The following is a 12,226-nucleotide window of genomic DNA, read 5'->3' as shown; positions in this document are numbered from 1 at the left end:
TTTTTTATTTTGTAGTTTAATAGAATTTCCCTCCATAGTTTTTTTAAGGGACCAAAATAGCATACATCCAAGGGTTGGGTTAAATGTGTTGAATTTGGGGGTAAAAATATGAAACATATATCATTTTGTTCACAATATTTTACAATTTTGACGTTTATGTGGGACGCTAGGTTATCACCAATCAAAACTTTCTTACCAGGTTTATTTTGAGCCCATGGTAAAATCATACTTTCAAACCAATCTTCGAATAAATGGCTGTCAAACCATCCCGATTTAGAACGGTTGAATCTGGTTCCTTTAGGTCCATTAAGTGTCCATTGTGTATATAAATGTTCCGCCTTATACACAACGTATGGAGGAAGACATTCTCCTGCTGCAGTTATTGCAAACATTATAGATATAGCCCCCTTCGTATAGTTTAACACCCTTTCGGGGTACTTAATTCCTCTTCTGAACAAACATTTTTGGACCCCAGGATTATCTGTCAAGTTTGTCTCATCGTAATTTAAAATATTTTCACTAGGGACGCCTTCTAGTGATGATTTTAAATTTGTGAAGTAATCTCTCATTTCATCGGGACTTTTTTCTGCTCGGCTCCTTTTTATGTTTTGGATCACTCTGTGGGTTAATTTAGGTTTGTTTCTTTTTATAAAAGAGTATGCCCACTTCTTTCCAGGTAATTTGTTATTAAAAATTGAAAGTCGTCCATTGCCCTCCAAATATCTGAAAATGTAAAATATATTACTCTCAACCCAACTATCATTATTTTCCAATACTAATAGAAATGAATAATGTAGTAGATGCCTTAATTCAATAAATCTCTTGATACAAAATATTTCAAACATCACCTGTATACGACAATTCTCAAATCCAAAAGAGTCAAAGGACTGCCATAATCGGCGGCTGCAATTAAAACTTTTATTGTTTCATCTTCCTCCTGATCGGTAAGTCTTGTTGGGCATCCTGGTCTCTTAGGGTGTTTATTATGCAGCTTGTCCAATAAAGTTCGGCGAGGTATGCCAAAGGCTTTTTCTGCATCGTATGACGACATTGTCTTCTTTTTTAATGCTTCCACCGCTAAGTTTATCATAGTTTCTGAATGTTTAGCAGTGTACGGCCGCTTTTTGCGTTTACTCACTTTCTCTTTTTTATTTATATCACTTATTTAATTTATTATCACTTTCTGTGAAGTATTCAATGTCAGAAATTCCGTAGTGTATTGATGGTTCTATGTTTTCTTGTTCTTCTTTTTGGCAGGTCGCGATGAAATCGTCCATTGTTTCATATTCTGAATCATCCGTATCATCTATTTTCATTTCAATGTCAGTTGTTAAGCTAGATTGACTACTAGATCTCTTCTTTCTTCGTTTCACAGATGTGTGCTTTTGCATCTTCTTTTTTGCTTTAGTAGTTTCTCGACTTTTTCTTTCTTTAATTTCATCATTTGGTTCCTTTTCAACAGTATCTGTCATTTCTTCTTCCTCTTCTTCTGTTTCTTGTGTTATTTCTTTTAGGACTTTTCTTTGTTCAGCTACTACTCTTTGTCTCTTTTTAATTGGGACTAGTTTCATGTGTAAGGCAGACCGTGTGATTGTTGTAACCCCTTTCTTTTTCAAATTCCTGTTTCCTTTCTTATTCTGCAGTATTTTCTGAGACGGCCCAGCTTCGATAATGACATCAGAGGTTATAATAATTTTTGTTTGGTTTGTTTTAAGGCAGTCTGGGATTACGTCAATAAATGGCATATTTTCTTTATCATTCCTTGAAATTTCACCCAAATATTTAACATTTGATTCTTGCGACGAGGATGCCTCAGCATTTTGCATATATTGAAGTAGGCAGTCTGGGATTATGTCAATGAATGGCATATTTTCTTTATCATTCCTTGAAAGTTCACCCAAATATTTAACATTTGATTCCTGCGACAAGGATACCTCAGCATTTTGCTTATATGGAAGTAAGTAAGTATTGACACTCCTGATACACAAGTTTTTGAGGCTTTCAGGATTTTTTTGCATTAGCAATGGCTGCAGCAATGAGTCAGAATTTACCTGCACAGTTTTAAGTTTTTTTTCTTTTTGCCTTTTATTTCTTTTTCCTGTTTTTACTAATTTTTGTTGAGTTGTTAAATCTTTAAAATCTTTTTCGCAAACCGATTTGCCCGGTGGCACATCTAATTTCTTGTTTCGTACTTTTTTATTAGGATCTGCACTGCGAGTCTCCTTCAGCCAGTCTAATAATGCATTGTCAATAGTATATGTCATCGTTTGTTGGTTTGAACCTGCCATTTTACTAATTACTTTGTCGGGGTTGAATGGCACAATGCCAGTGCTTTTAAATCCACTGATTATGTTATGATTTTTTTCGTTAAGTTTTTCCACTAGTTGTTTGAGTAGATTTGGAAAATGTCCCTTGTGAATTGTTGCTTCTCTCGGGTTTTTTATTTTGTAGTTTAATAGAATTTCCCTCCATAGTTTTTTTAAGGGACCAAAATAGCATACATCCAAGGGTTGGGTTAAATGTGTTGAATTTGGGGGTAAAAATATGAAACATATATCATTTTGTTCACAATATTTTACAATTTTGACGTTTATGTGGGACGCTAGGTTATCACCAATCAAAACTTTCTTACCAGGTTTATTTTGAGCCCATGGTAAAATCATACTTTCAAACCAATCTTCGAATAAATGGCTGTCAAACCATCCCGATTTAGAACGGTTGAATCTGGTTCCTTTAGGTCCATTAAGTGTCCATTGTGTATATAAATGTTCCGCCTTATACACAACGTATGGAGGAAGACATTCTCCTGCTGCAGTTATTGCAAACATTATAGATATAGCCCCCTTCGTATAGTTTAACACCCTTTCGGGGTACTTAATTCCTCTTCTGAACAAACATTTTTGGACCCCAGGATTATCTGTCAAGTTTGTCTCATCGTAATTTAAAATATTTTCACTAGGGACGCCTTCTAGTGATGATTTTAAATTTGTGAAGTAATCTCTCATTTCATCGGGACTTTTTTCTGCTCGGCTCCTTTTTATGTTTTGGATCACTCTGTGGGTTAATTTAGGTTTGTTTCTTTTTATAAAAGAGTATGCCCACTTCTTTCCAGGTAATTTGTTATTAAAAATTGAAAGTCGTCCATTGCCCTCCAAATATCTGAAAATGTAAAATATATTACTCTCAACCCAACTATCATTATTTTCCAATACTAATAGAAATGAATAATGTAGTAGATGCCTTAATTCAATAAATCTCTTGATACAAAATATTTCAAACATCACCTGTATACGACAATTCTCAAATCCAAAAGAGTCAAAGGACTGCCATAATCGGCGGCTGCAATTAAAACTTTTATTGTTTCATCTTCCTCCTGATCGGTAAGTCTTGTTGGGCATCCTGGTCTCTTAGGGTGTTTATTATGCAGCTTGTCCAATAAAGTTCGGCGAGGTATGCCAAAGGCTTTTTCTGCATCGTATGACGACATTGTCTTCTTTTTTAATGCTTCCACCGCTAAGTTTATCATAGTTTCTGAATGTTTAGCAGTGTACGGCCGCTTTTTGCGTTTACTCACTTTCTCTTTTTTATTTGCCATTATGAGTAGTTCTGTAATCAATTGTTTCGATTAAAAATCCGATTCTAGGTGATATCACCCATTACCAAGGGACGTGGGCAACCAAGCTTTGCTCAAGATAGATAAATATAGAATAAAAAAATCTCAGATAATATGAAACCTCTCGAATGATTTTTCGCCCTTGCGAATCTATATGGGATTATGATATTGAAAATTTCGTTTTCAAGAACACGATTATAAACAAATATACCACTTATAAATAAATATATTGTATAGTAGTATAAATTATGAAACAAAAAGAGCGACAGCCCTAGGGGCAGGTGAAGTTTGGCAACAAGATGGCCGCCGCTATCCCCTCAATAACATTTTATTCAAATACGACTTCTAAACGTGAATAAGATAGAATATAATAACGGCATAAGAAAGGGGATTAGATTAAGGTGATAATAAAATAAAAAGTTTAGCATTACCTGTTCTGTAACATTGGCTAAAACTAAAGTTTAAACACAGACAAAAAAAAACGTGTCGTTTGCTTCACGGCAAAAACGCACTGGTCACCAACAATGTGAAGTTAGCCACAAACAATCCGCAGAATCTTGCCATAGTTGAAAAATACTATGGTTTTCAGTACTTATATTCGCAGCCTGTCTTAAACTTATATTGGAAACCTTAACTTATTTAAAATTAGGCGAAGATCGGTACCACAGACGAAGTAACGAGTCACGACGGTAATAAATAATAATTGAAAAAAAAATACAAATTATATTAAATTACGTTTCTTTCATTCACGGTTAAATAACCGTACAATATGTAGATTAGTTACGCAAATTGCACGCAAAAAGATTTGTTACAATTATTTCGCAGCGAGCACTCATAGCAAGATGTTTGAAAAATTGATATTTGTAATACTTTTATTTTTCTTGGTGAGTAGGTACTTTTATGTACAAAAATTTTATGAAAAAGCTAAAAATTTTACCTATTTGTGCCGACGGAGGACTCTTTCATCATCCTTAGATATTATTGTCTTGATTTTTTCAGGTCAGCAGCATGACAAAAGCAGAAAACGATACAAATACATTTGGATTTCAAAGAATCATGGATACGACGAAAAATTATCTGTCCAAAGTTTTCTCATTTAACGTGCGCTGAAAAATGCTATAACGGATCAAAATAAATGAAAAATAAAAATATGGATTTTTTTCACGTAATATTTATAAGAATAAATATGTAATTCTCATCAAAATATTATATTCATTAATCCATATCCAATATCCATACTCATATTATTATAAATGCGAAAGTGTGTGTCTGTCTGTCTGTCTGTCTGCTACCTTTTCACGGCCTTTAACCTGACGGTTACAGGGTTAGCTTATATCCTGGGGACGGACATAGGCTACTTTTTATCTCGGAAAATCAAAGATTTCCCACGGGATTCCTAAAAACCCATCCACTTAACCGATTTGTATGAAATTTAGTACCGAGTAGCTTGCGTCCATGTTATTGGATAAAAAGTTGTCTATGTCAATACATAGACAACTTTTTATCCCGGAAAACCAAACAGTTCCCACGGGATCTTCAAAAACCTACATCCACGCGGATGAAGTCGCGGGTATCTTCTAGTAGTTAAATAAATAGAGTGGTGATACAGTAATTTGTAGTCATCATCGTCAATCATAGTGCATCCTCTAGTATTCTATATTTTAATTCAAATAGTAAAATCCTATACGTTGTTTGATATTTATTTACTTGAAAGAAAGTTAGCTATTCGCTAGTAAAAAGGCGAAGGGGGAACTAGCACTAATAGTTTTTTAGCACCCTCTCCGAAACATATCCTCTAGAATACCGACATCTCTTGGTATCTTACGACTATAACTCAGTCGGATTAGCTAACTAAATGTCCCGATGCGTCCCGACACGTCAAAAGTTTGTTAAATTCACTTATTCGTATGCTCGTGAGAAATCTGGCTTTTATGACACTTTGACGCAAATCGAGTAAGTAACATGCGGTTACATGTATGTGATTGGATTGCTACATTAGTACCCACCTAATCTAAAACTTGCCTGAAACTTTATACAGCGGGAAATTTTGCTTGCCGCTTGATTCTTGAACATTTATCCGACTTAGTGCAGGGAAAATTCACTCGAGGCTATGTCACTCCCCACATCTTTAACTTTTGTAAAGATTGGTTCATCTATTGAACCGTGAAAAGGTAACAGACAGACAGATACACTTTGGCATTTATAACATTAAAGTACTATCAATTTTTAACCCCCGACCCAAAAAGAGGGGTGTTATAAGTTTGACGTGTGTATCTGTGTATCTGTCTGCGGCATCGTAGCTCTTAAACTAATGAACCGATTTTAATTTAGTTTTTTTTTTGTTTGAAAGGTGGCTTGATCGAGAGTGTTCTTAGCTATCATCCAAGAAAATCGGTTCAGACGTTTGAAAGTTATCAGCTCTTTTCTAGTTACTGTAACCTTCACTTGTCGGGGGTGTTATAAATTTTTAATTTACACTTGTTTGATACGTCTCTCTGTAACTATATTATAGTAACCAGGTTTTCACGTCAATTACATTTAAATTTCATAGTTTACTAGCCGATGCCCGCGACTTCGCCCGTGTGGATTAAGATTTTTCGAAATCCCGTGGGAACTCTTTGATTTTCTGGGATAAAAAGTAGCATATATATATGTGCTAAACCAGGATATTATCTATCTCCATTCTAAATTTCAGCCAAATCCGTCCAGTAGTTTTTGCGTGAAGGAGTAACAAACATACACACACACACACACACATAAACACAAACTTTCGCCTTTATAATATTATTAGTGTGACTTTTTCAAACTATACCATGTATTTAATATGGGCGTATGTATGTAAGTGATTTACATATAATTATAAAATACAATGAGTTATTTTGCGCACAATTTTCATAATAATTACATAAGCGACGAACATTGTTTTCATTTCATTAACGGTAAAATGTTCTAGCTTAAATAAAAGCGGGTCAAGTGGGCATCCCATATGAGACGGCTTTTGTTTTGACCGAGAGACACTGAAATTGATATATACCTTCACGCTGGAAATGGTGTTCCATACAAAATGACAGTTATTTTTTAAGCTCGGGCTTTCGGCTCGGGTTCCGGGGGCCCGTACCTACCGATAATGAAAATTGGCCTAGGCGCGTTTGGAACCCTCGTAGCTTTAGTTTTAAGTTTACGTTATTAGGTAATTATCACCACTATATCATCTTACAAATCTAACAATTCTGACGATAATAATTCAAAATTTAAAAAACCCCGACACAAAAACCTCTATAAGAAAACTAAAGAAGAGCTGATAACTTTCAAACGGCTCAACCGACTTTCTTCAATTATAGCTAAGAACACTCAATCAAGCCACCTTTCCAAAAAAAAAAATTATTAAAATCGGTTCATTCGTTTAGGAGCTACGATGCCACAGACAGATACACAGATACACACGTCAAACTTATAACACCCCTCTTTTTGGGTCGGGGGTTAAAAAGGTGTACAATAGTAGGTAGCTACTTTGAATAAATGATTTTGATTTTGACACTATGTAGTATGTATCAAATGGTCGTCGTGTTGACACTATGTTGATAGATAATAGATATCACTACCATTTAGTTCCGAGTACGCTCACGTGACACTCGCTGCTCCTATCAGCGCCAAAGCGGAAAAAAATCAAATGTTTCAAAAACAATTGCGAGTCCAGTGCACTTGCATTAGAGGTCTGTACCAAGTACAGATACAATAAGGGGCAGAAAGCCACTTGGAACTGCCTAAATACTGACCTGTATAACGTGACCCAAATTTCAAAATATGTATTTTTGACAAGAATCCTTCGTCAGCTTTGTCATGTGAAAGTTTGTCATCCATATTATAATATTATAAATATAATGTCTGTTTGCTACATTCTCACAATCCATCCGTTTAAGCGGTTTTCAGAAAACCGTGAATTTGTGGTTACGTCACAAAAATATTAAAAAGCGATTTAGCGTTCCAGTACGATGCCGTGTAGAAACCAGAGGGGTATGGGTTTAATAAATAACTGCCGTACCCCTTCCGGGTTAGCATGATTCCGTCTTACACTGCATCATCACTTACCACCTGGTGAGATTGCAATCAAGGCCTAAGTATCTGAATAAATAAATAAAGTATTATTTCTTGTACGATGGTACGGAACGCTTAGTATGCGAGTCCTCCTCGCGCTTAACCGGTTTTAGTTTTTTTTCAGTCATAAAAGTAAAACCTTATCTTTCAGCTTTGACAAGGACCACTCTAACACGGCGTTTTTGCACAAGTTCAGAGCAACAGTGCACAGCATGTCGGAAGGAGAACACCAACTAGACAAAGAGGCAGCATTCTACGCCGGCTGTGCTCACTCCAATGATCTTCCTGCAGAACTATAGAGACACCTGGTGTCTTTTGGAGAGAGTAAGGAATGCTTTAAACTAGGAATACCTAGGTGTTTTAGCTAGGTATACCTAGGTATTTTAGGGAAGGTCCCGCCCCTGTACCAACCTGTAACATCACCATCTGTACCATCAGCCTGTAAGAGTTCATTCCTTAGGCCTTTCCAAGATAGCACCGCCAAGTACTTCCAGCTTCCTCATCCACCCACTTCCTGTTACCTTCTTTTGGCCACTTGTCCAGTGGATTGAAGGTCATTCTACACCGCCGGTCTCCACTCCAGAACACATCTGCTCCACTATCTAAGGCTGAAGGTCGTTGTACGCTGCACTTACATCGTCCGCATGGTTTTAGATTAAAAAAAACCCGTGGAAACTCTTTGATTTCCAGTCTTTATTGACAGTCTCTTAACTATACCCTTAACTATAACTTAACTATATACATGTAAAAAGTCACGTCGATCCGTTACTCCGTCGTGACGTGATTAAAGGACAAACCAACCAACCGATAAACAAAGATTCTTTCGCATCTATAAAATGGGTAGCGAGTTAGTGATAGGTACTAGAAAAGTAAACAAACAGCAGAGAGTTATTTATATTTCATTACCGGTAAAAATGTTCTACTTTAAATAAAGCGAGGTTGGATGAAGCCGTTTCTAGTTTGTGCTTCCATTTCACCTGAATAAAATATTAGAAATGAACTGAGCACTTCTAAAACAAATGCTTAACTTTTTTCAGTTTCACCGCGCGCTTCGTTTGTACCAAATATCGCATCCGACTGAAAAGCGTTCATCTCTGAAGTTGCTTCAAAACTTTAAACGGAACGGGCTATAGCTGTGTTTAATTATCACGTCACTGCCCCTCACCACTCCGCTCCAGTGGACAGGCACCCTTAGTATAACTCAATTTTTAAAGAAAATTAGCCACTAGCTGATGCCCGCGACTTCGTCCGCGTGGATTTAGGTTTTCGAAATCCCATGAGAACTCTGATTTTTCGGGATAAAAAGTAGCCAATATGCTAATCCAGGATCTTATCTATCTCCATTCCAAACAGCCAAATCCGTCAAGTAATTTTTGCGTGAAAGAATAACAAACACACACACATACAAACTAACTTTCGCCTTTATAATATTAGTGTGAAGTGTGATAGTTTGTTGATAATAATCGCGACTAATATCCCCCTTTCCAATCCAGCTTGAGCTAGGTACGACTTAATAGTGCAACGTGTGGGGTTTGAACTTTGAACCACCGACATTTCAGATTTCAGTCCTATTGATCGAGTCCTAACAAAACTTTAATCTATTGCATCCGGGGTAAAAAGCAAAGGTAAAAGTATCGCAAAATGTAGGCCGGTATATTACTCGCGACACTGTTCGAGTGCTATATTGACAGTTTTTAGGGTTCCTTGGTAGGGTTATTGACAGTTTTTAAACCTCAAAAGGAAAAACGAAACCTTTGTAGGATCACTTTGTCTTCTGTTTGTCCGACTGTCCGTCTGTCGTGTCTGTCAAGAAAACCTATAGGATACCTACTTCAAGTTGACCTAGAATCATGAAATTTGACAGGTAGGTAGGTTTATAGCACAAGTAAAGGGAAAAATAAGAAAACCGTGAATTTGTGGAAAAAAAATCCAAATGTGTCCATGAACAAATAATAAGTATTTTCAATTTTCAAAATAAGATAACTATACCAAGTGGAGTATCATGTGTAACGGCTTTACCAATATATTGTAAAATAAATTTTTATTTATTTTTATGCATAGTTGTTTTGATTTATCGTGCGAATGTCGGAAAAAAATACCCGAGTACGGAACCCTCGGGGTGCGCGAGTATGACTCGAACTTGGTCGGTTTTTCACACAAAAACCGCGGCAATACTATGGTCTGTGAAATATTCCTGATGCCCAGCAAACTGTCGCTGTAGTATTACATTGCTTTTCCAATTGAATTTTTGTTACTAGAAAAGTGACCACAGAATTCAAAATAATATGTATAGAAATGAAGTCAACCCATTGCCGGCCCGCGACTGAGCACTCAGTCTCCTCTCTGAATGAGAAGGAATTAGGACATAGTCTACCATACTGTTCAAGTGTATTTTTTTTTTAAATCCCTTGACACTATAAAGAGAGGCAGCTGCTTCCGTTGACGTTATGTCTGTGAAGTTTTTTAGTTATACAAACTAAACTGCTAAGCTGTTGGACCGTGAAAAGCTAGCGGAGAGACCTATAGACAGACAGACACACACACTTCGCATTTAGAATATTAGTATGGATTTGGATTGAGAGCTGTAATAGGCTTTCAAACTAAAAATACACAAGCAAAACATGTCAGACAATTCTAACAAAATTCTAAAACATGTCCACACTTGTTCCGGTGGTCGGCCGATTAGTTTTCTGTAAAGCGCCGACCACACCGCAGTTTTAATGAATATTGCTTTCAGTTATGTTTTGGCAACGTGCGAATGAATGGACTCCGCCAGATGGGCTGTGACACACATAGATAGTGGTCCATTTATAAACTTTAGTGTCATATAGGAACGACGTGGTAGACCGCTTTACTTTTTATTATGAAAACTGAAACGACTGAACACCCCATGTTTGGGAATTTTTTATTGGAAACGTCGCTTTAGAAATTGGGCGACTGACTCTCAGCTCACTCCAGTTAATGCCCGAGGCTGCAATTACTTTTATAATACATATTATAAATCGAATCTTTGATAAGAGCAACCGCCGAGTTTCTTACTGATTCTTCTCGGTAGTAAAAGCAAACTGAACTAGTGATAGATCAGTTGTCTCAAAATATAAAATTAGTTATGAATTTCAAAATGAGAAGACCATCGGTAGGTATTTCGTGAGTAACTTGTTTATTCTATTAAACTTTTACCATTAGCAACAAGATTTTTGCTCATTTTAATAAACTTCTTCGATGAAAACTATCCGTTAACTAAAAAAGTTCCATAATATTTATTCCTGCAAAAGGCAAAAGGATGGCAAGAAAATATCACTACATAACTAATATAAAATGCATATCTGAATAACAGATATACTCATAGTAACGTTTATTTCAAGAAAGTTTGAAGTTTAAACGGAAGACCTGGGAGCTGACAAAACTAAAACATTTCTCCACATATCAAGGAAAAATACAGATATCAGGCTTTTACCGCTAAATTGACTGCGCCAACCTACATACTCGAGGAGTTCCAAACAGTAAAGAACAAAAAGGAAAGATTTATTCCCCAAAACCACTACCGAAGTAGGAAGTTTCAATTCGATTCGGGACCGAAGTTGTCGACGTCTCAAATTCAATTGTCGAAAGGCCAGCCGCCATATCTCATAAAGTTCGCAGTTCAAATTGCATGCATGCGGTGCATTAGGCACTCGTAGAGGTGCATGCTACATTTAGTGTCTCAGTAGTCGGCAGGTGTGGGGAAGGCATTAGGCTTACTTGGAAAGGTTGGGCCGACTGATCGCGAGCGCGAAGTTTAAAAAACTATTTTATTTCTTGGATGAATAAATACTCAGGATGGTATGCTCCGAAAAGTCAAATGAAGCAGGGCTAACTGTCAGTTGATGAGTATGTGTGCGTTATGGAATGATACCATTCACATATGAAAATTTGCCTATTTTTCCCTATTTTTCCCTTTCACGATGATTATTATTAATAAATGATATCTCATTAGATTAGTCTTTATTATGATAGTTACAAATCAATGGATGTTCGATGATAAAAATAATAATATTAGATTGCAACGTATTAAAATTTACCTACTCTGTTTTTACATAACTTTGAATTTTACAGTATAGGGCCTCTGGCCCTATTGAAAATCTCTGCTTAACAGGGTGCCGATCACCATATATACTATACAATCGTATCCTGACAGTTAAAAATTAAAAAGTCAAATATAAAAACACAATATATTCACTAAAAATATTTAATAATAATCCAAGTATGTACCAGTTGGCGATTTTGTTTAGCGTAGCTCGCAGGGTTAGTAGACTATTCACTACTTTTGGTGTTATACACCGGGCAAGTTTACATCCTTATATCGTAGATCTCTTACCAAATTACACAAAGCGGCTCTTGGGTAGCGGTTTTTTTTTCTCTAAGCCAAATTCAAAGTTATTTATTCAAAATGGGTTCATATTTTATTTGTCTTGTGTTTTCTGACATTTATGACCTTAAAAAATATCTAAATAAAGATAAATATTCTAGCTATCCGTA

General features: G+C 36.2%; 1 protein-coding gene and 1 long non-coding RNA gene across 2 annotated transcripts; one reads left to right on the top strand and one right to left on the bottom strand.

The window, feature by feature from the left end:
- Window positions 1-1,157: 1,157 nt before the first annotated feature.
- On the bottom strand, window positions 1,158-4,304 carry LOC123876562. Its single transcript, XM_045922874.1, has 2 exons — window positions 3,285-4,304; window positions 1,158-3,159 (listed from the first exon to the last, which is right to left on the bottom strand). The coding sequence occupies exons 1-2, from the start codon at window positions 3,593-3,595 to the stop codon at window positions 1,158-1,160; spliced, it is 2,313 nt and encodes a 770-aa protein (XP_045778830.1). The 5' UTR covers window positions 3,596-4,304.
- Window positions 4,305-4,395: 91 nt separating this feature from the next.
- Window positions 4,396-4,819, top strand: LOC123876430. The gene is made up of 2 exons (XR_006798351.1): window positions 4,396-4,497; window positions 4,613-4,819. It is a non-coding gene; the product is annotated as an uncharacterized LOC123876430 (long non-coding RNA).
- The last annotated feature ends 7,407 nt before the right edge of the window (window positions 4,820-12,226 follow it).

Source organism: Maniola jurtina, chromosome 21, assembly GCF_905333055.1.
Source record: "Maniola jurtina chromosome 21, ilManJurt1.1, whole genome shotgun sequence".
Taxonomy (NCBI): domain Eukaryota; kingdom Metazoa; phylum Arthropoda; class Insecta; order Lepidoptera; family Nymphalidae; genus Maniola; species Maniola jurtina.
Note: the sequence above shows the minus strand (reverse complement) of the source record. Positions and strands in the feature narration are given on the sequence as shown.

Excerpts from the sequence above, each read along its gene's own strand:
- LOC123876562 (XM_045922874.1), bottom strand. The coding sequence starts at position 3,595 with ATGGCAAATAAAAAAGAGAAAGTGAGTAAACGCAAAAAGCGGCCGTAC. Across the intron at positions 3,160-3,284 it reads TTGAGAATTGTCGTATACAG|ATATTTGGAGGGCAATGGAC; the intron begins GTGATGTTTGAA and ends TTACATTTTCAG.